Source organism: Carcharhinus amblyrhynchos, chromosome 32, assembly GCF_965287045.1.
Source record: "Carcharhinus amblyrhynchos chromosome 32, sCarAmb.v2.hapA, whole genome shotgun sequence".
In the NCBI taxonomy this organism is placed as follows: domain Eukaryota; kingdom Metazoa; phylum Chordata; class Chondrichthyes; order Carcharhiniformes; family Carcharhinidae; genus Carcharhinus; species Carcharhinus amblyrhynchos.
The window spans coordinates 16855190-16878596 of NC_137355.1; the positions used below are offsets into that span (position 1 = coordinate 16855190).

A 23407-nucleotide genomic window follows, 5' to 3' on the forward strand; every position below is an offset into this window, starting at 1 on the left:
GGGTTCCCCTCCCGCTTTGCCACAAAAATACAATATTTGGTGTTTTATTTACTAGGAGGGGAGGGGGGCCTGGTGGCATTATCGTAGACTATTTGAGTCATAGAGGTTTACAGCATGGAAACAGGCCCTTCAGCCCAACTTGTCCATGCCGTCCCTCTTTGTTAATCAACTAAGCCAGCCCCAATTGCCCACATTTGGCCCTCTTCACCCGTGTAACTGTCTAAACGTTTTTTTAAAAGACAGAGTTGTACCTGCCCCTACTACGACCTCTGGCAGCTCGTTCTAGACACTCACCACCCTCTGTGAAAAAATTGCCCCTTTTTGTATCTCTCCCCTCTCACCTTAAACCTATACCCTCGAGTTTTAGACTCCCCTACCTTTGGGGAAAAGAGAGGTTTACAGCCTGGAAACAGGCCATTCAGCCCAATTTGTCTATGCCGCCCTTTTTTTTTAGTCATAGAAACCCTACAGTGCAGAAGGAGGCCATTTGGCCCATCAAGTCTGCACCGACCACAATCCCACCCATTCTCTACCCCCACATCCCTATATATTTACCCACTAATCCCTCTAGCCTACACATTTCAGAACACTAAGGGGTAATTTTACCATGGCCAGTCAACCTAACCCGCACATCTTTGGACTGTGGGAGGAAACCGGAGCACCCGGAGGAAACCCACGCAGACACGAGGAGAATGTGCACACTCCACACAGACAGTGACTCAAGCGGGGAATCAAACCAGGTCCCTGGAGCTGTGAAGCAGCAGTGCTAACCATCGACTAAGCTAACCCCAATTGTCTATATTTGGCCCATATCCCTCTATACCCATCTTACCCATGTAACTGTCTAAATGTTTTTTAAAAGACTAAATTGTACCCGCCTCTACTACGGCCTCCGGCAGCTCGTTCCAGACACTCACCACCCTCTGTGTGAAAAAGTTGCCCCTTTTTGTATCTCTTCCCTCTCACCCTAAATGAATGCCCTCGAGTTTTAGATTCCCCTACCTTTGGGGAAAAGATGTTGACTATCTAGCTGATCTATGCCCCTCACTATTTTATAGGCCTCTATAAGATCACCTCTAAGCCTCCTACGCTCCAGAGAAAGAAATCTCAGTCTACCCAGCCTCTCCTTATAACTCAAACCATCAAGTCCCTGTAGCATCCTAGTAAATCTTTTCTGCACTCTTTCTAGTTTAATAATATCCTTTCTATAATTGGGTGACCAGAACTGTACACGGTATTCCAAGTGTGGCCTTACCAATATCTTGTACAACTTTCAGAATTAATCCAGAAACTCAAATACAAAGTAATATTATTATTTTAATCATTAGGGAAGGCCTAGTGGTATTATCACTAAACTATTAATCCAGGAACTCAGCTAATGTTCCGGGGACCCGGGTTCAAACCCCATCACGGCAGATGAAAGAACTTGAGTTCAATAAAAATCTGGAAGTAATCTACTGATGACCATGAAACCACTGTCAATTGGCAGAAAAATCCATCTGGTTCATTAATGTCCATTAGGGAAGGAAATCTGCTGTCCTTACCCTGTCTGGCCTACATGTGACTCCAGACCCACAGCAATGTGGTTGACTTTCAACTGCCCCTCCCCAAGGGCAATTAGGGATGGGCAATAAATGCTAGCAGCCAGTGACACCCATGTCCCATGAATGAATGAAAATAAAAATAGTGTCACAAGTAGGCACACATTAACACTGCAGTAAAGTTTATTTATTAACCACAAGTGAACACTACAATGAACTTACTGTGAAAATCCCTTAGTTGCCACACTCCAGCACCTGTTCGGGTACACTGAGGGAGAATTTAGCACGGCCAGTGCACCCTAACCAGCACGTCTTTCAGACTGTGGGAGGAAACCCATGCAGACATGGGACTAACATTCAAAGTTTACAGACAGTGACCCAAGCTGGGGATCGAACCTGGGTCCCTGGCACTGTGAGACAGCAGTGCCAACCACCGTGCCTCCCACAAAGTATTCAGGACCTGTGAAACTTGTAAAAAATTATCATAGCTTCTTCATTAGGCAGATTCTAACAGTAAATTATAAATACATTTGCTGAGAGCTAATGAGAGGTTTGGACAGATTAAGAACCAACAGTGCACAAGGAGTTCATTCAACTCATCATTGACCACAATCCCAATCAAGCCCTATCCCCCTAACCCCACACATTTACCCTGCCAATCCCCCGACACTAGGACAAATTTAGCACGGCCAATCAACCTAACCCATATATCTTTGTCCAGTGGACGGAAACTGGAGGAAACCCACACAGACACGGGGAGAAAGTGCAAACTGCTCACAGGCAGTCACCTGAGGCCAGGATCGAACCCGAGTCCCTGGCGCTGTGCTATCTGCTGTGCCACCGTGCCGTCCCATGGAATGGAGAAATTGGTCCTATTGGTGTCAGAGAGATCCAAAAGCAATGGACAACCCTTTAAAGTCATTGGTAAGAGAATCAACATGTGGAAAATTTTTTTTTACGCAGGATGTGGTCAGGATGTAATAGAGACAAATTCGAACAAGGCTTTCAAAAGTAGTCTTGAAATGTTGCCTCTATTCTCTCTATACAGATGTCACATTTTCTCTTTTTCTTTTGAATTTTGGGCAGAAGCCAAGGGTTTGGCAAATTCCAGCCTATCCAGCAAAACCCACACCCCAGAATAATGAAACATTAATGTGTGTGCAGGTCGAAGAACAGAAAAGGAAATCTTACCTAGTGCTGGTGCTTGATCCCGCTTTTCTCTTTCAGAATGGCCGACTGCTAAATGTGGCCCACAGATAGATAGAAAATCGATGCAGGAGTAGGCCATTTGGCCCTTCAAATCTGCACCACCGTTCAATATGATCATGCACTTCCACTCCCACTTTCTCTCCATACTCCTTAGCCACGAGGACCACTCCCTCTTAAACATAATCTAACAACCCAACCCCAGCAGGAATTTAGCATGACCAATCCACCTGACCCGCACATCTTTGGAATGTGGGAGGAAACTGGAGCGTCCGGAAGAAACCCACGCAGACATGGAGAGAATGTGCAAACTCCACACAGACAGTGACTCGAGGCTAGAATCGAACCTGGGATCCCTAGCACTGTAAGGCAGCAGTGCTAATCACTGTGCCACCATGCCACCTGGGTATCATACCTTTTGCCTCACAGCCCAATTCTCTAAACTTGGTCAAAATGTTCCTTAAATTGCCTTGCTTTTTCTAAGCAGAGTAGACCGAAACTTGATCCAACATGTCAAGTGTGTCACGCTTTGAGTCCCAAGTGTAAATATTTGTTCAGTGCTCTGACTGAATTGGAATATTCTACTTGTAGATTTTCAACCGTGAAGAAACAAAGACGTTTCTTTACTTTTTCAACCCTTTTGGTGACAACACTCTCCAAATCCATCTCCTTTCAGCCTCCGTACTGGGAAGGGCGCAATGTGATCAAACTTGGGGAAGTTGATTGGTCAGAGAAGTGATGGGTCACAAGGGAATGGATAGGCAAAGGGGAAGTTTGTCCAATATGGAATTCAGTTCCGTTGTGACAGTGTAAAAGGAGTTTGGTCCTTGACATCACATCAAGTGTACTGCGTCCTGGCAATTGTTACGCACTGAAAAATGACCCATTTGTTGAGCCATTGAAGCCTCCAGTTCCATAGCCCGGTGTGCAATATTCTCTTGGTCTAAACAGCCTCTGTGTCAGCGGTGGGCAGCCTGTGGCCTGGGCACCACATGCGGCCCATCTGGGTTCTGAGTGCGGCCCCACAAGACATTGTGTTAACCGTTGCCCGTACACAGGGTTGCCACATTCCACTGGTTTCCATCTGTGAGTGTTTTTTTTATTGGTGCTCCTGAAGTGATTCGCACGTAAAGCAAAGGCAAATGAAGTAAGGTACGTGCTGATTGCTCACAATGGCATGGCGACACAGTGGTTAGCACTGCTGCCTCACGGCGCCAGGGACCCAGGTTCAATTTCCAGCTCGGGTCACTGTCTGTGCCGAATCTGCACATTCCCCCCGTGTCTGTGTGGGTTTCCTCTGGGTGCTCAGGTTTCCTCCCATGGTCCAAAGATATGTAGGTTAGATGGATTGGCCATGCTAAATTGCCCTTTAGTGTCCCAAGATGTTCAGGTTAGATAGAGTAACTGTGCTAAATTGCCCCTTAGTACCCGAAGATGTGTCAGTTAGATGGATTGGCCATGCTAAATTGCCCTTAATGTCCAAAGATGTGCAGGTTAGATGGATTGGCTATGCTATGTTGTACCTTAGTGTTCAAAGATGTGCAGATAAATGCACTGGCCATGCTAAATTCCTTCTAAGTGGCCAAAATTGTGCCGGTTAGGTGGATTGGCCATGCTAAATTGCTCCTTAATGTCCAAAGGTGTGTGTCTTAGGTGGATTGGCCATGCTAAATCGCCTCTTATTGTCCCATGATGTGCAGGTTAGGTAGATTGGCCATGCTAAATTGCCCCTTATTGTCCCATTATGAGCAGGTTAGGTGGATTAATGAGGTAAATACGTAGGGTTACTGGGATTGTACCTGGGTAAAATGCTTTGTCCAAGAGTAGGTGCAGACCTGATGGACTGAATGGCTTCCTTCTGCACTGTAGAGATTCTATGATTACATTCCTTTTGAAGCACGTTTGAATCTTTTTACATTAAAGAGGCAATATAAAAGGAAGCTTCTGTTTGTGGCTAAGGTAGAGTCACAGAGTCATAGAGGTTTACAGCATTGAAACAAAACACTTTGGCTCAACTTATCCATTCCACCTTTTTTTTAAACTCCTAAGCTAATCCCAATTGCCCACATTTGGCCTATATCCCTCTATACCCATCATACCTACGTAACTATCTAAATGCTTTTTAAAAAATAAAATTGTACCCGCTTGTTCCAGACACTCACCACCTTCTGTGTTAAAAAATTGCCCCACTGGACACTTTTGTATCTCACCCCTCTCACCTTAAACCTATGTCCTCTAGTTTTAGACTCTCTTCCTTTTGGGAAAAGATATTGACTATCTATCTTGTCTATGCCCCTCATTATTTTGTAGACGTCTACAAGGTCACCCCTCAGCCTCCTACGCTCCAGAGAAAAAAGTCCCAGTCTATTCAGCCTCTCCTTATAACTCAATCCATCAAGTCCCAGAAGCATCCTAATAAATCTTTTCTTCAGTCTTTCTAGTTTAATAGTATCCTTTCTATAATAGGGGGACCAGAATTGCACATAGTGCTCCAAGTGTGGCCTTATCAATGTCTTGGACAACTTCAACAAGACGTCCCAACTCCTGTATTCAATGTTTTGACCGATGAAACCAAGCATGCTGAATGCCTTCTTCACCACTCTGTCCACCTGTGGCTCCATTTTCAAGGAGCTATGAACCTGTACCCGTAGATCTCTTTGTTCTGTCACTCTCCCCAGCGCCCTACCATTAACTGAGTAAGACCTGCCCTGGTTCAATCTACCAAAATGCGTCACCTCGCATTTGCCTAGATTAAACTCCATCTGCCATTCGCCAGCCCACTGGCCCAAGTGATCAAGGTTGTGCCCAAATTCAATTTTTCTTGCGCACCGTCAACGGATGAAACAGGAAAACGACCCCAAGACATCTCATTCACTTTTATTTAATAAATATGAAATTAAGAACAATTTGCAAACAATGTAATTTTTTTGCCAGTTACGGTGCTACATTTGTCGTGAGTCTCACATCTCTTACCTCCCTCAGTGTATTGACATGGTACGCGCATCCCTAGCTGAAGAAATTTCCCTAAACGTGTGTACAAATCACTTAGTAAGCAGAGGATCACATCTGCCTCATCACAATTCTCTCTTTCAAATGTCTAACACAGTCTTGTACATCTCAGTCTGGACAATATATTTAAGTTTGTTTATTAGTGTCACAAGTACGCAAGTCTTTTCACTGTATGCTAATACACATGACAATAATAAATCAAATGTGAAAATCCTCTAGTTGCCACACTCCGGCGCCTGTTTGGGTACACTGAGGGAGAATTTAGCATGGCCAATCCACCTAACCAGCAGTCTTTCGCACTGTGGGAGGAAACCCACGCAGACACAGGGAGAATGTGCCTACTCTGCACAGACAGTGACCCAAGCCGGGAATCGAACCCGGGTCTCTGGTGCTGTGAGGCAGCAGTGCCAACCACTGTGCCACCGTGTCACCTACATGCCAAACTACCACTCAATCCTAAAATCAAAAGAGAGGACACTTCACAGTCCGTGCTGACTGTTAATCAGAAAGCATTCCCTGTAAAATGTTCATTAAGAATCCTAATATTAATCCATTAAAGTGCATTTGTTTTGTCTCCTAAGGCGCAATGTATCCTTTCGCTGGACTTTGTGTATTTAAACATCTTCTTTGTTGGGTTGCAGAGTTAAGTCTGATTGTGAATAGTTGTCCCTCTTAGCGCAGGCTGGGGTCTGTTGCTGCTCTGATCTTGAACTTCTGGCACAAGACACAGTTTAAAACAAGAAGTGGCCACATTTATCGAATATTCTGCAAGGAGTGCGAGCTTGCACTCACTTTCGACAGTGTCAACTTGGCCCCAAGACGCCTTCGCTGTCTGTTCGCAAAATGATCCGAGATAAATCGTCAAGTACACATTAAATTTGGACATCTGTTGAGAGTTGCCCAGTGAAGCTCTTTGCACAGTTGAGTGAACCCGGTGCTGCTCGTTAATCCTGCAAAAACCAATGGGGAGGAGGGTGGGGTTGGGGGAGAAAATGAAATATTTCTGCTGAGTGAACTGCAACGCACCTCTTTCCTTATCATCACATCAACACAACGATCCTCAGAACACTCTTCCCTTTCTTTTGTTCGCTTTGAACAAGCATGAAAGAGTTAAGATTCCCTCTCATTATCAAGAGGTCTTAGGAATACTTCTGCGAATCTTTACTTGGGCCGTCCGAGAGTAGTGGAAAGACTAAGGCCGGGTGTGCGGCATGGTGGCACAGTGGTTAGCACTGCTGCCTCACAGCGCCAGGGACCTGAGTCCAATTCCAGAACCAGAGCACTGTCCGTGTGGAGTTTGCACGTTCTCCCGGTGTCTGCATGGGTTTCCTCCAGGTGCTCCTGTTCCCTCCCACATTCTGAAAGATGTGCGGGTTGGGGTGCATTGACCCGAAAAGGCACTGGAGTGTGGCGACCAGGAGAATTTCACAGTCACTTCATTGCAGTGTTAACGTAAGCTTACTTGTGACTAATAAATCAACTTTAACTTTTAATTTTGATTGGTTACACTCATTACCCAAAAATTGTAAGGTTAGGTGGATTGGCTGTGCTAAATTGCCCCTTAGTGTCCAAAGATGTGCAGGTTAGGTGGATTGGCCATGCTAAATTGCCCCTTAGTGTCCAAAGATGTGCAGGTTAGGTGGATTGGCCATGCTAAATTGCCCCTTAGTGTCCAAAGATGTGGGGGTTAGGTGGATTGGCCATGCTAAATTGCCCCTTAGTGTCCAAAGATGTGCAGGTTAGGTGGATTGGCCATGCTAAATTGCCCCTTAGTGTCCAAAGATGTGAGGGTTAAGTGGATTGGCCATGCTAAATTGCCTCTTATGTACAAAGATGTGTAGGTTAAGTGGAATGGCCGTGCTAAATTGTCCCATAGTCTTCAAAGATGTGTAAATTATAGGGATTAGCGGGATAAATGTATGGGGTTATGGGAATTGGTAACCCTTCTAGAAAGGAGCCAAAGGTGGTGGCATTGCTGCCTCACAGCGCCAGAGACCAGGGTTCGATTCCCGGCTTAGGTCACTATCTGTGCAGAGTTTGCATGTTCTCCCCATGTCTGCATGGGTTTCGTCCATGTGCTCCGGTTTCCTCCCACACTCCAAAGAAGTGTGGTTTAGGTGGATTGGCCATGCTAAATTGATCTTAATGTCAGGGGGGTTAGCAGGGCAAATACGTGGGGTTACAGGGATAGGACCTGGGTGGGACTGCGGTTGGTACAGAATCAATGGGCCAAATGGCCCCTTTTTATACTGTAGGAATTCTATGAAAAGCTATTAGATATTTAAGATATTTTCAGACAGGACAAGTGAGGATTTTTTTAAACTCACTGGTGTATAGTCACAGTTGGTGCATGGAATCTCTCTCTTTCTATCTCCCTCATTGTCGTCCTTTTCAGTTTAAAGTTTATTTACTAGTATTGCAAGTAGGTTTACATTAACACTGTAATGAAGTTACTATGAAAATCCCCCAGTCATCACATTCCAGCGCCTGTTCAGGTACGCTGAGGGAGAATTTAGCACGGCCAATGCACCCTAACCAGCACTGTGAGAGGAAACTGGAGTCACCTGGAGGAAACCCACACAGACACGGGGAAAATGTGCAGACTCTGCACAGACAGTGACCCAAAAGCCGGAATTGAACCCAGGTCCCTGGCACGGTGGAGGCAGCGTTGCTAACCTCCGTGCCCCCTCGGAGGGCAGTCGGGGTGTTCCCAAAGGAGCCTCCGAAAAGGTCAACCATGCCCCTCAGCTCATGGTGGTGGGGGTAGGGGAGAGGGGGCAGTCTTGGCTGATGACCGACCAAAGTGGAGAAGTTGATTCCGGAAGGAACTGAGGGATTTTGTCGGGAATGTCCGGAGGTGCGGCGGGGAGGGAGGGGGGGAGGGTAGTGTACAAACCTCCAAACAACCCATCCCACCCAAGCCTCCTCTGCAGCAGCTGCCGCACATCTGGCAGAGGGTCTGCATATCATACAGTTGGGCTCCCAAAACCAAACCAAACCAAAGTGGAACCAAACCATCTTCAATCCCTGAGGGAGACTCTGGTACAAAACCACTTAGCATCCTTTGTAACCAAAAACCAGAGTGAGCTGGCTTGGGACCTATGTGTTTTGTGTGGCTATCAAACATACCTTTCAGTCCAGCGGCATTGCTTTAGGTATAAACAGCAAGGTCCTTCTTCTTCAAACCTTGTTCCATTTTCTGGGATTAAAAGATTGAGAAACAATCATTGCAAGCCAGCACTAACACTGGAATGGTAGACAAGCAGCATTGTCTTAAATCAGTGAATCAGTTTCGCAGGTTATAGAACCATAGCATATCCCAAGGCGGGTTAGCATCCAAGATTTTAGTTTTTAGGTTTCCGGATCACCAACATCCTGTCCTGGGTCCCCCCACAATGCCGACACTATAGTTAATAAAGCCCACCAGTGCCTCTACTTTCTCAGCAGGCTAAGGAAATTTGGCATGTCCGCTATGACTCTCACCAGCTTTTATAGATGCATCATAGAAAGCATTCTTTCTGGCTGTATCACAGTTTGGTAATGGCTCCTGTTCTGCCCTGGGTGGGGGTGGGTGGGGGGGGGGGTGGTGGTGGGGGGGTGGGTGGTGGTTGGGGGGGGCGGTGGTGGTGGGGGGAGGTGGTGCGGAGAGTGGGAATGGGGAAAGATTGGAAATAATTCCCATCCCTGAAAATCTGTCCTTACACAATTAAATGAAAAGTAACCCTCCTGCACCCCTCCCCCCCCCGAATACAGACGTGTCGTACCCCTCAGGAGTACAGGTACCCCCCCCCTCTAGAAATGCCCTCTTAGAGACATGAAGCTTCAACAGATAAGACAACTGAAAACAAGGCTGATAATGAGGAGACAAAGGAGAACAGAAATACTGCCTGATGTTGCTATCTTCCAAGATCACATTAGAAATAAAAATGGATTCTCCGCACCCGAAACATAAAGAATGGGCCATTGTTTTCATTCAGCTTTCCTCTTCTCGTAAAATTAACAGTGCTTGGCCCGAATTCATGACATTTCTCGGATAATAGATGGCCCCAATGTGACTGGGTCAAATTGTATGGAACAGCACTAATCTCTGCTTAAATGGGGAGCTTGTACTGCTGGTCCTACGCTTTCCTTTGCAGTGCACTAACCTGATTAGATTCAGGGAACAGAATCCCTACCGTGCAGAAGGAGGCCATTCGGCCCATTAGACCCGCCCCCAATAATCCCGCCCAGGCCCTATGTCCATAACCCCACGTATTTTACCCTGCTAATACCCTGACACTAAGGGGCAATTTAGCATGGCTAATACACATCACCTGCACATCTTTGGACACTAAGGGGCAAGTTACCATGACCAATCCACCTAACCCGCATATCTTTGGACACTAAGCAGCAATTTAGCATGGCCAACCCACATAACCGGCACATCTCAGGTCACTAAGGGACAACTTAGCATGGCCAATCCACATCACCTGCACACCTTTAGACACTAAGGGGCAATTTAGCATGGCCAATCTACCCAACTCACACATCTTTGGACACTAAGGAGCAATTTAGCATGGCCAATCCACCTAACCTGCACATCTTTGGACACTAAGGGGCAATTTAGCATGGCTAATCCACATCACCTGCACATCTTTGGACACTAAGGGGCAATTTAGCATGGCCAATCCACCTAACCTACACATCTTTGGACACTAAGGGGCAATTTAGCATGGACAATCCACCTAACCTGCACATCTTTGGACACTAAGGGGCAATTTAGCATGGCCAATCCACCTAACCTGCACATCTTTGGACACTAAGGAGCAATTTAGCATGGCCAATCCACCTAACCTGCACATCTTTGGACACTAAGGGGCAATTTAGCATGGCCAATCCACCTAACCTGCACATCTTTGGACACTAAGGGGCAATTTAGGATGACCAATCCACCTAACCTGCACATCTTTGAACACTAAGGGACAATTTATCATGGCCAATCCATCCAATCTACACATCTTTGGACACTAAGGAGCAATTTAGCATGGCCAATCCCCCTAATTCACCTGATGAAGGAGCGGCGCTCCGAAAGCTCGTGATTCCAAATAAACCTGTTTTACTTTAACCTGGTGTTGTGAGGTTTCTCACTGTATCCATCCCAGTCCAACGTCGCTGTGAATATGCTGATTTACCTGAAAAAATGGCTGGGTTCTCTCAGAGATTGGGACAGTACCAGTTGAGGCATGCCAACTCCCTTAATGGAAGGGCTTTATAATATGACAGAGATTTCCTCAACATACTTCATGTAAGGAAATAGGAAAACTCCTAACAGATAGAAAAATCTAGTATTCTGTTGGTTTTACATCATACTAACTGACAATCTTTTTGAAATATCTTACTAAACACTGAAAGGCCTGGATAGAGTGGACGCGGGGAAGATGTTTCCATTAGTTGGAAAGATGTGGATCTGAGGGCACAGCCTCAGAGTAAAGGGGCAACCCTTTAGAATTGATTTGAGGAGGAATTTCTTCAGCTGGAGGGAGGGGGTGGGTGAATCTGTGGAACTCTTTGCCGCAGAGGAGGCCAGATCATTGAGTGCCTTTAAGACAGAGATAGATAGGTTCTTGATTGGTAAGGTGATCAAAGGTTACGGGGAAAAGCTGGGAGAATTGGGTTGAGAAACTTATCAACCATGATCCAATGGCGGAGAATATTTGATGGACTGAGTGGCCTAATTCTGCTCCTATATCTTACGGTTTTGTACCTGTTTCCATTCTTATCGAAGGAGAATGGCCTGATGTTCTGCTCACCCAAGTAGCCACTGAATAGCGTGTCCTTTATAATGACAGGAGGGACAGAAAGAGCAACGCGTGATTAAAATGGGTAAAGCCACAAGCCCGGTTTTAAACTTACATTTAAATAGAGAACATCTCTGTAATCATCGGCAAAACCTTCATTCATGAATCCATTGCTCAGTTCAGCGTCCTCTCCGTCCTCTCCGTCCAGCATAAAGAACGTTCTCAGCTTCTCTGGGATACAGTGGTCCATAATGATCACAAGGACTCCAAGAACCAAACACAGCAAGGCTAGATCAAAGAGGGAAATAATCCATCAGTCGGTGCAGTTTCCAAAGCTGCGGCTGGTGGAGAATTAGAATATCAAGGTCCCAATTTTAATCTCATCACCTCCATCACCGCCCCTTCCCCTCAACACCAAGGCACCTCTTTTTCAACCAATGAACCCATTTCCAATCAGCACCTCTTTCCTGAGGGGCAATGATGTGCAGGTTAGACCACGCTATGGGGAAGCCTGGTGGTCTTATGGCTAGCCTATTAATCCAGAGACTAATGCACAGGGGGCCCCGGTTCGAGTCCCACCGCAGCAGATGGAGGAATTTGAATTCAATGTGGAAAAATATCTGGAATTAAGAATCTACTGATGGCCATTGTCGAAGAGCCCATCTGGTTCACTCACATCCTTTAGGGAAGAAAATCTGCAATCTTTATACCTAATCTTTCAACACTGCTAGTCTGCTTTTAAAGGAATATCAATGGAATGTATTGGAATGACCACAGAAAGAAGCCTTTGAGAAAATCAAAAACTCATCTTACAATCTTTATTGGAGAGGCTGAGTGGTATTATCACTAGACTATTAATCCAGAAACTCAGGTAATGTTCTGGGTTACTGGGTTTGAATCCTGGCAGATGGTGGAATTTGAATTCAATAAAAATAATCTGGAATTAAGAATCTACTGGTAACCATGAAACCATTGTTGATTGTCGGAAAAACCCGTCTGGTTCACTAATGTCCTTTAGGGAAGGAATTCTGTCGTCCTTACCTGGTCTGGCCCACACGTGACTCCAGAGCCACAGCAATGTGGTTGGCGCTCAACTGCCCTCAGGCAACTAGGGATGGGCAATAAATGCTGGCCCAACCAGTCCCGCGAATGACTAAACACGAAGGTTTCTTGTGTACTGCTTGTATTCTGCAGCACACAGTCTGTGTACTCACCAGTGGCTAATGTGAGCCAGAAGGAACCGCCCAAACTAGTCCTCAGCGTCGTTGGACCGAACTGAATCACGCAGAGGGGTGTATTCTGCGTAGTGGCAAATGCGATGACTCCAAAGATCATGAATGCAAATGTAACCAAAGCCATGTACCCTCCATACACAATCGTTGACATGCAGAAGAGAACGTTGGTGATGACCCAGGCACAGAACGCCACCCTATTCCAGAAAGAGCAAAAGCGCAAGGTTAGATCGACAGCAGAGGACCCCTGTGCTCTGAATGTTCATTCCTCTTCACTTTCCTTTGACCAATAAAATTTAGCAAATGAGCACATAGCTCTGCTAGAACCTAAACCCCCCTCCTCACTCTCCTATCCTGCAACCAGTCTGCCCACTGCCTGGGTATCTCTCACACCGCCTTTTAGATGTTTCAGCAGAATTTGGCGACTAGGAATGGGCAGTAAATGCTGGCCAGCCAGCAACGCCCATATCCAACGAATGAATTAAAAAAAGATTGTCCATCTGTTAAGGCAAGTCTTAGTAGAATCTCTACAGTGCAGAAGGAGGCTATTCGGCCCATCAAGCCTGCACTGAAAACAACTCCACCCAGGCCCTATCCCTGTAACCCCACATATTTACCCTACTAATCCCCCTGATGCTAAGGGGCAATTTAGCATGGCCAATCCACCTAATCTGCACATCACGGTGGCACAATAGTTAACACTGCTGCCTCATAGCGCCGGGTTCGATTCTAGCCGCAGGTGACTGTGCAGAGTCAGCAAGTTCTCCCTCTGTGTGGGGTTCCTCCGGATGCTCCAGTTTCCTCCCACAGTCTGAAAGATGCGCTGGCTAGGATGCATTGGCCGTGCTAAATTCTCCCTCAGTGTATCCGAACAGGCGCTGGAGTGTGGCGACGAGGGGATTTTCACTGTAACTTCATTGCCATGTTAATGTAAGTCTACATAAGCTTCAAACTTTACTTGCGGCACTCATAAATAAATGTTAAAATGCCTTTGGACTGTTGGGGGAAACTCACGAAGACACTGGGAGAATGTGCAAACTCCGTACGGACAGTTGGCCAAGACCGGAATCGAACTTGGATGCCTGGTGCCTTGAGGCAGCAGCACTAACCATCGTGCCACTCACAGTGAAACATCGGGCTACAGGTCTGTCAAGTTTTTACATCGGTTCGGAATGTGCCATTTGCCACCCGAAGAATCACAATTTAATATAAATTGGAGGTACTTTTTTTTTTGAATGGGTCCGAATCATAATAGTTCACTTGATTGGATGATTAACAACTCAAACTGTTTAAGCATAAGACTGTTCTTTAAGTATATGATTATGAGGGGCACGGACAGGGTGGATAATCAGAAGCTTTGTCCCTAGATAGAAGAGTCAGTAAGTAGGGAGGCCACAGACTGAAGGTGTGAGGGGTAAGGTTTAAAGGAGATGTATGTGGCAAGTTATTTTTCACACGGAGAGCGCCTGGAACTCGCTGCCAGGGTAGATAGTGGAAGCAGATAAGATAATGACTTTTAAAGGGTGTCTGGACAAATGCGTGAATAGGACGGGAATAGAGGGATATGTCCTGGGAAGGGTAGGGGGTTGTAGTTCAGATGGTCAGCATGGTCGGCACAGGCCTGTTCCTGTGCTGTAAATTTTCTTTGTCCTTTTCTTTGTAGCTCTTAAGTAGGTTCACAGAATGGCAGAAACTAGATCGTCAAAGAAAGCAATTCAGTTCGTTCTGTCCTGGACTAATTCCAGATTCTGTCTTTTCCATCCCATTTTGTTGGTATCTCCTTGTTCCGATCATATCCAACCAAGCACCCAAAACAACTCGCTCTTGCACACTGCGGTTCAGCTACTTTGTCCTCTTACGCTGGTGCATTCCACAGCCCTGTGTGTGTGGAGGGTGAAGGGAACCACCAAAACTCTCCTTACTGCGTTTGGTGTGAATTCTGAATTCAAACCCTTCATTAGCCAGTGGAAATCAGCTCTCGCGATTCAGTCTCACAAACCACACCGCGGGGGCCCCCTTGACCCTTCCTGCTCCGGTATGTTGAGCCCTCGGGTTTTAGTCACGTTTCAAATGTGCAATCGATCCTCTTCTCGTTTTCTTCTAATCTTGGACTCGAGCCAAAAGCCTTTGGCCAGCCTCTGCAATTGTGTACTTTCTTGCTTCTGAAGCTGATGTCACACACATCTCACACACATACCTCTCACACTTCTTTTTAATGACAATAAGTGTTCATTCCTTCGCCTCACTTAGAATCGTAGAATCCCTAGAGTGCAGAAGGAGGCCGTTCGGCCCCTCAAGTCTGCACCAATCACAATCCCACCCAGCCGCTATCCCCATGCGTTTATTCTAGCCTGGAACACCTGACACTAAGGGGCAATTTAGCATGGCCAATTCACCTAACCCGCACATCTTTGGACACTAAAGGGCAATTTAGCATGGCCAATCCATCTAACCTGCACATCTTTGGACACTAAGAGGCAATTTAGCATGGCCAATCCCCCTAACCCGCACATCTTTGGACACTAAGGGGCAAATTATCATGGCCAATCCACCTAACTTTCACATTTTTGGACATTAAAGTGCAAGTTATCATGACTAATTTACCTTCCCTACACATCCTTTTGACTGTGGGAGGAAACCTGCGCAGATCTGGGGGGGGTGGGGGAGGAGGTGTAAACTCCTCGTAGTCACCCGAGGATGGAATCGAACCTGGGTCCCTGGTGCTGTGAAACAGCAGAGCTAACCCACTGTGCCACTCCTTATCTTGGTGCAGGGTCACTGCAGAATTGTACGCGGAACCCATTTGTTTTGCTCAGCAGTGGCCAGTGACCTGGATTCCGAGTCCCAGAAATGGACGGTTGGTCTTGAATCAGCGCAAAGAAACGCCAGAAGTTGGGTCTAAAATGCTTACCACATCATGGCTGTTGCGTAGTGTCCAGAAAATCTGTACTGCTGATGGACAAGGCAGGGGCCATTGCTGTGAAACTTCTCTGCAATGTACAATATCGGGTACGGAAGCCCTCGGTCAAGTCCCTTCCAATATTGTTCATCGTAGTTCCGTTTAAATCTCCACAGGAAGTTCTCGTTGTAATCGATGGTTTCATTCAGCTGGTTTTCCGGGAGCCCTGCAAGAAAACCACATGAAATATCCTCACATCAGTCCAGACACAGAAAGTAATTGTTAGAAAGAAACCCGCAGGTTAAAAATCCAGTTTACAGTTTATTTATTAGCGTCACGAGTAGGCTTACATTAACACTGCAATGAAGTTACTGTGAAAATCCCCTAGTCGCCATACTCCAACACCTAGGGATCATAGTTTGAGAATAAGGGGTAAATATTTTAAGACAGAGGGGAGGAGGAATTTCTTCACCCAGAGGGTTGCGAAAGTGTGGACTTCAGTTTATAAAGTTTATTTATTTATTAGTCACAAGTAGGCTTACATTAACACTGCAATGAAGTTACTGTGAAAATCCCCTAGTCGCCACACTCTGGCGCCTGTGTGGGTACACTGAGGGAGAATTTAGCATGGCCAATACACCCTAACCAGCACGTCTTTTGGACTACGGGAGGAAACCCACGCAGACATGGGGAGAATGTACAGACTCCACACAGACAGTGACCCAAACCAGGAATCGAACCCGGGTCCCTGATGTTGAGAGGCAGCAGCGCTAATCGCTGTGCCAGCGTGTCACTCATACATCATCCAGAACCACGGGGTGATAGTTTGAGGATAAGGGGTAAACCTTTTAGAACTGAGGTGAGGAGAAATTTCTTCACCCAGAGGGTGGTGGATGTGTGGAATTCACTCCCACAGAAAGTAGTTGAGGTCAAAACATTGTGTGATTTCAAGAAGAAATTAGATATAGCTCTTGGGGCTAAAGTGATCAAGGGGAGGGGGGATCAGGATATTGAATCTGATAATCAGCCATGATCAAAATGAATGGTGCAGCAGGCTCGAAGGGCCGAATGGCCTACTGCTAGTTTCTATGCTTCTAATTCAAAATTATGGGCCTAACCCACAGAAGTTGGACTAGCTAAATTGCCCCTGCTGATAGCTGGCAGGGACTAGATGGGTCGAATGGCCTTTACTGCGGTTCTGTGATGATTTCCCCATCCACAAGCAAGTTGCCTTAAACTCAGCATCAGCCGGGCCTCTAAGGATCCACTCCTGCTCTTTTTTGTTCAGATAACGCGGTGTCTCGAGTAGTTAACGAGCAGCCAATGCTCAACGTCACATGCCATTCTGCTCCTTAAGCAGTTGAGGGCTGATGCCAGTCTGCCACAGCAGCTAAGTTTGCAATGAATAAAAGGACAACACAGCAAGGAAATGCCCTACCTTTCAGTGTCACATTGATGCCTGCCAGTCCAATATGGAGCCCCACTCTGGCAGTGATTGTTTCGTTACTGAAGGATTTGTAAGTCGTGTTCACTGTGGCGTATCCAGATTCCCAATCTCCAGTGAAGTTGACCACTACAGAATGCAAGAATGGTGCACAGTTAGCTCCGTGCTGCCGCTGGCAAGTGTCTGATTTCCATAGATAAGTGCAACAATATCTTCTCTTGTGGGTGCAACTCACATCAGAACTAAACTTACAATTTGGCAGATCTTCGGAATGAACCCATGCCATCGCAAACAATGGCTTTGGAACCAATTAGCGTAGCTCTTGAAATTTAATGTTCGAGAAATTAATGGTCGTGTGGGTTATTAAGTTGAAACATTTATTGATTAGTGTCACAATTAGGTTTACATTAGCACTGCAGTGAAGTTACTGTGAAAATCGCTACACTCCCGCCCTGAGGGAGAATTTAGCACGGCCAATGCCATCTAACCAGCACTTTTTTCAGATTGTGGGAGGAAACCAGAGCACCCGGAGGAAACCCATGCAGACACAGGGGGAATGTGCAGACTCCGCACAGACAGCGACCCAAGCCAGGAATCGAACCTGGGACCCTGGAGCTGTGAGGGAACCTATGAGGTTGGTGGGCTTTCTTAACTGCATATATTTCCACCCGAGGAAAAAAGCTTCTGATGGTTATTAACTGTGCACAGATAGATAGGGGATGGATGGGGCACTGGGTTGAGTGGGAAAAGAGTTGTGAGACTGAATAAGTCAATAATCTCTCTCAGTAAAGAAAAGCTTCATGTTTGGTTTTGGGTAACCAACTGGCTTGTGTCCTACTAACTGTCAACAAGACCCAAGGAAATTGCATCAGATAAACATTGAGACTAATCGGAGAAGGTATTTACCTGGGTGGCCAAAAGCTTGAATCAGAAAGTTGGGTTTTAAGAAACATTATATAAAAAGAGAGAGGGGCAGTGAGCTGGAGAGAGAGAGGCACTGAGGCAGGGAGAGAGATGGGCAGTGAGGGGGAGAGAGGGGCAGTGAGCTGGGGAGAGAGGGGCAGTGAGCTGGAGAGAGAGGGGCCGTGAGATGGAGAGAGAGGGGCAGTGAGATGGAGAGAGAGGGGCAGTGAGATGGAGAGAGATGGCCAGTGAGATGGAGAGAGAGGGCCAGTGAGATGGAGAGAGGGGCAGTGAGCTGGAGAGAGAGGGGCAGTGAGCTGGAGAGAGAGGGGCAGGGAGCTGGAGAGAGAGGGGCAGTGAGCTGGAGAGAGAGGGGCAGGGAGCTGGAGAGAGAGGGGCAGTGAGCTGGAGAGAGAGGGGCAGCGAGGTGGACACAGCGAGAGGCAGTGAGACAGAGAAAGAGAGGGGCAGTGAGGTACACAGGGAATCAGTAAGATGTACAGAGAGTCTGTGAGGTATAGAATGAGAGTTCCAGAGCTTGGGGTCTCAATGGCTGAAGACAGAGTTGCTAAAGTTGGAGATTGGGGGGCAAGAAATAGGGGAAATCTCAGAATTGGAAGAGTCGAGGGATCTTGGAGGGGTACAGGGCTGGAGGGGATTACAAAGGGGGATGGGGTGAAGATTTGAACAGGAGGCTGGGAATGAGAAAACCAAGTTCCAAAGATTCAATCACCCCCAAGTCCTGCCATCAGCTGCAGACCTGATGCCAACACCCAGAAATAATTTGGAACTAACCAGAATAGACTTTGGTTTTTCTACACTTGCAGAAATAGGACATTCCCAAGACTGCATTCCACAACAAAGTGCCCTCTTCCAGCCCCAAAGCTAAAACTGCAGCAACTGATGGCCACCCGAGGCATATTAACCTATTCCTAGCTGACCCTCACTCACAGGTTAATCGAGAAATGCCTGAAATATGAAGCTTAGATCTTTTAATGCTGCTTAAAAACCAGAGAAACAACAAGCCCAATAATTCACCTGGTTTCTCCACCACCCCGAGGGACCTCCAAGTTTTCACCCTCTTGTATTTTATTTTTACCCAAACGTCTGTAGCAAGAAGGCACAATGGTTAGCACTGCTGCCTCACAGCGCCAGGGACCTGGGTTTGATTCCCGGTTTGGGTCATTGTCTGTGCAGAGACTGCATGTTCTCCCCATATCTGCATGGGTTTCCTCCGGGTGCTCCGGTTTCCCCTCACAGTCCGAAAGATGTGCTGGTCGGGTGGATTGGCCGTGCTAAGTTCTCCCTCACTGTATCTGAACTGGCAACTTGGAGGATTTTCACAATAACTTCATTGCAGTGTTAACTTGTGACACTAACAAATAAACCTTTAAAGGACAACACATTCGATGCGGCCCTTAAGTTCTGCAGCGAACTTTACAAGCACACCCAAAGCATTTTATTTTGGTTTGCTTAAAGATAAGTAGTTTGACCTACCCACGATGATGACTCCGACAAGAAGACTTAAAATAATTCTGCAGAATGAGTAAAGTCTCTGCAAAACAATAAAATGAAAGAGCAAACATTAGAGAAACAAAAGCATGTTTTATTGACTTAACGGGAGTTCCATTGATTGAGCTAATGGGTCTTTGGATATTCTCCACTCAGTGATAAAGTAAACCAGCTAAACAGTTCAGTAATTTGATGTGAACAGAACCTCCACATTTGAAACATTGGTTCTATTCTCTCCACAGGTGCTGTCAGACCTGCTGAGATTTTCCAGCATTTTCTGCCTTTGCTGCCTGGGTTACCTCGGGTCAGTGGGCAGCACGGTGGCACAGTGGTTAGCACTGCTGTGTCACAGCGCCAGGAACCCCGGTTCAATACCTGGCCTCGGGTCACTGTCTGTGCAGAGTTTGCATGTTCTCCCCATGTCTGTCTGGGTTTCCTCTGGGTGCTCCTGTTTCCTCCCACAGTCTCAAAGACGTGCAGGTTAGGGGCATTGGCTGAACTAAATTCTCCCTCAGTATACCCAAACAGGCGCAGGGGTGTAGCGTCTAAGGGATTTTCACAGTCACTTCACTGCAGTAAGCCTACTTATGACACTAATGAATAAAGTTTAAACTTTCACAGTCATTTCCCTGCAATGTTAATGTAAACCTACTTGTGACAATAATAAATAAACTTTAAAAACTTTCTTAGTAACTTCATTGAAACGTTAATGTTGACACTAATAAATTTAAACTTTTTACAGTAACTTCATTGCAGGGTTAATGTAAGCCTACTTGTGACATTAATAAATTTAAACTTTTTACAGTAACTTCATTGCAGTGTTAATGTAAGCCTACTTGTGACACTAATAAATAAACTTTAAAAACTTTTTACAGTAACTTCATTGCAGTGTTAATGTAAGCCTACTCGCGACACTAATAAACTTAAACATTTTACGGTAACTTCATTGCAGTGTTAATGTAAGTCTACTTGTGACACTAATAAATAAACTTTACTTTAAAAATGAAGCCTAGCCTATGTCTGAAATGTTAGGATTAGAATGAGCCTCAGATAAGTTGTGGGGGGTGGGGGGGGGGGGACCTGCAAGAGTGGTCGTTATGAGGCGGGTCCTTATGGTCAGAGTGGCTTCCTTACCCCTTTGCCTCTGATCCCGGGAAGGATGATGAGGAAGGTGCAGGCGAAGACCAGAAACACCAGGATAACTGCGATCAAGTTGATGGCGAAGATATAAGCGGTCCTGTCCTGGCTGTAGAAAGGTCTGATGCCGTTGAAGAGAGTCATGATTGTTAGGCGATGCTCGGGCAACTAGGGAGAGAGACACACACACACACACATAGACAAAATTATTGTGCTCTTAACAAGTAACCTGTATAGAGTAACACACACATAGAAATCCAAGCAGAAACACAGTTAAATTCGATCGAACAATCCGTGCTCCTGAGATAAAATAAATCAGATCAGTATAACCGGATTTCTTATCATTAAAGAACAGCTCAGAAAGGGGGGCGTTCGGCCCGTCTTTGCCCCTGCTAGCTCTCTGGAAGAAATCTAACCAATGACTCCCAACTCCACCAATTCCAGAAAACGATTCCAAAGACAGAATAACTTAATTTTAACGATTTTTTTTAAAATCCCATTTTGCCCATCAATTTTAACTCAGTCCTCTCTCTCTCCAACGTTTAAAATAAATTTGCAAATAAACTTCTGCATCTTGTCAGAAGGTCGAAGAGTCCAAAAAAAAGCACATACACATTTATATGGTAATGTTTTCAAAATTCTAAATACCTAACACACTTTTAACGCCAATTTAAATTGGAGCGAAGTGGTAAAGTTTCTTTTTCTCTCTCTGGAGAAGCTCTGTCGAACCAATTCGGCCCTCCAAACGGAATATCACAACTTGTTCCCTGCTTAATCCATCCTATTTATACCGCTGCCCCCTTTCTTATCTCCACTAGGCTCTGCTCCAGATATTTGCGTCAGTGCAAAACAACAAAAGATGGGATTTTTTCAAAAGCAAAACTCCATCACTTTCTTCCTGGTACCAATGCAAATACGCCCACACCCTTTTCCCCTACGTAACCCCGAGCCCTCCCCAGCTAACCTCCCCAAAGCGGGCTCCCCCCCTCCCCGCGCCCCCCAGTGTCGGCTGAGCTTCGCCCAAGGTGCCAGCGCCACGGATCGCCCAGGTGAGTTCTGACTTCACTCCTGCAGAGACTCTCTCAACTGCCTGGTCACTCTGCCGTTTGTCCAAAGTTCCCCAAACTCCTCCGCTGGATGCGCATCATCTGGAATTTACAACAGGCTGCTGTATGTTTCAGATATTCTCAATCTCAGCTCCAGCAGCAGGCAGCGTTAGGACAGGTTTCCCCCCAACCCCCCACTTCTCTCCCTCCCTCCCTCTATCTCTCCCTGTCTCTGTGTATCTCTCGATGACAATCTTTCTTTCTCTCTCTCTGCCTCTTCCTCTCTCTCTCTCTCTCTGTATCGCCCCCCCCCCCCCCACACCCCTCCACGGGTATCTCTCTCTCTCTGCCTCTCTCTGTATCTCTCCCTCTCTCCGTATGTTTTTTGTCTCTCATCTCTCTCTTTCTGCATCCCCGCCTCCTTTATCTCTGCGTATCTCTCTGCGTCTTCCTCTCTTGTTCTGTCGAACTATGTGTGTGTCTGTATTTCTCCCTTTCTCTCTATCTCTGTCCCTCTCTGATTTCTGGGTCTCTCTCTCTGTCATTGCCTTTGTATCTCTCTGTCTGTGATTCTGCATCGCTGTCTCTATATCCGTGTGTGTGTGTGTATTTCTGTGTGTGTGTGTGTGTATTTCTGTGTGTGTGTCTCTCTCTCTCTGTCTCTGTATCTTTCCCTGTATCCTTCTCCCCCTGTCTCTCGGAATCTTTCTTCTCTCTCTGTCTGTATCTCTCTATATTTATTTCTCACCCTCTCTCCGTCTCTCTCCCTCCCTGTCTCTCTTTCTCTGCCTCTCTCTCCCTCTCTCTCTTATCTCTCTCCCTCTCTCCCTCCCTGTCTCTATCTCTCCCTCTCCCTGTCCCTTTCTCCCTGTCTGTCTGTCTGTCTCAGTCTCTCACTCCCTATCTTTCTCTCCGCCTCTCTCTTTCCCTCCCTGTCTCTGTCTTTCTCCCTGTCAGTCTTTTCTAGTCTCTCTCTCTCTCTCTCTCTATCTGTCTGTCTGTCTGTCTCTCTCCCCCTCTTCCTGTCGCTCTCTCCATGTCTGTCTGTCCCTCTCCCTCTCTCTGTCTCTCTGTTTCAGTTTCCCTCTCTCTCTCCGTCTCTCTCTCGCTCCCTGTCTTTCTCTGACTCTCTCTCTGTCTCTCTCTCTCCCTCCCTGTTTCTCTCTCTCCCTCCCTGTCTCTCTCTTTCTCTCTGTCTCTCCCTCCTTGTCTCTCTCTCTCTCCCTGTCTCTTGCTGTTAATGTGTTGAGCCGCTGTTCATACACAGATCCCTCACTAAATAAAGTCAAATCTCTCCACCCGTGCCGCCAGTCTGGGATGGGCAGACGGGAGAAGGGAGAAGGAGAGATTAAATCATGCCAGTGCCTGAGTTGCGTGAACTGACCCCTAACTTCACAGCATCACTGCTGGCAGGGTAACTGTTCAGACAGGGGATAATCAGGTGATACAATCATTGCTCTGATGTTTAGAATCATTAACTGAAGTTACAAAGCTGGCATTTTCTTCTTAAATTACCTTGGAATGCGAGTTTTAAACTTTAAATCTGATCATATAAATGTGTTGTGTGTGTGTTGGTGTTAACCTGTTGCTAAGTGACACTCCACGGATCCTCCCCCCCCCCCCCCCCTCAGGGGCGCTATTTATCAGCGCAGGGCTGGCGCAAGGGAGGAAAATCCTGGCGCAGAGTGTGCAATGCCCCCG

The 23407-nt window shown here is 46.4% G+C and overlaps 1 protein-coding gene across 1 annotated transcript; it reads right to left on the minus strand.

The window, feature by feature from the left end:
• Positions 1-5603: 5603 nt before the first annotated feature.
• On the minus strand, positions 5604-21551 carry duoxa (dual oxidase maturation factor). The gene is made up of 9 exons (XM_080216079.1): positions 21309-21551; positions 20658-20828; positions 19509-19566; positions 17103-17237; positions 15677-15890; positions 12748-12962; positions 11649-11821; positions 8886-8955; positions 5604-6706 (listed from the first exon to the last, which is right to left on the minus strand). Exons 2-8 carry the CDS (start codon positions 20802-20804, stop codon positions 8908-8910), a joined length of 990 nt encoding a protein of 329 aa, XP_080072205.1. The 5' UTR covers positions 20805-20828; positions 21309-21551; the 3' UTR covers positions 5604-6706; positions 8886-8907.
• Between the last annotated feature and the right edge of the window lie 1856 nt (positions 21552-23407).

Coding starts and splice junctions, on each gene's coding strand:
- duoxa (XM_080216079.1), bottom strand. CDS start 20,804: ATGACTCTCTTCAACGGCATCAGACCTTTCTACAGCCAGGACAGGACC. Junction 19,567..20,657: donor CCGGGATCAGAGGCAAAGGG/GTAAGGAAGCCA, acceptor ATTGTTTTGCAG/AGACTTTACTCATTCTGCAG. Junction 8,956..11,648: donor GAGATGTTCTCTATTTAAAT/GTAAGTTTAAAA, acceptor TTTTAATCCCAG/AAAATGGAACAAGGTTTGAA.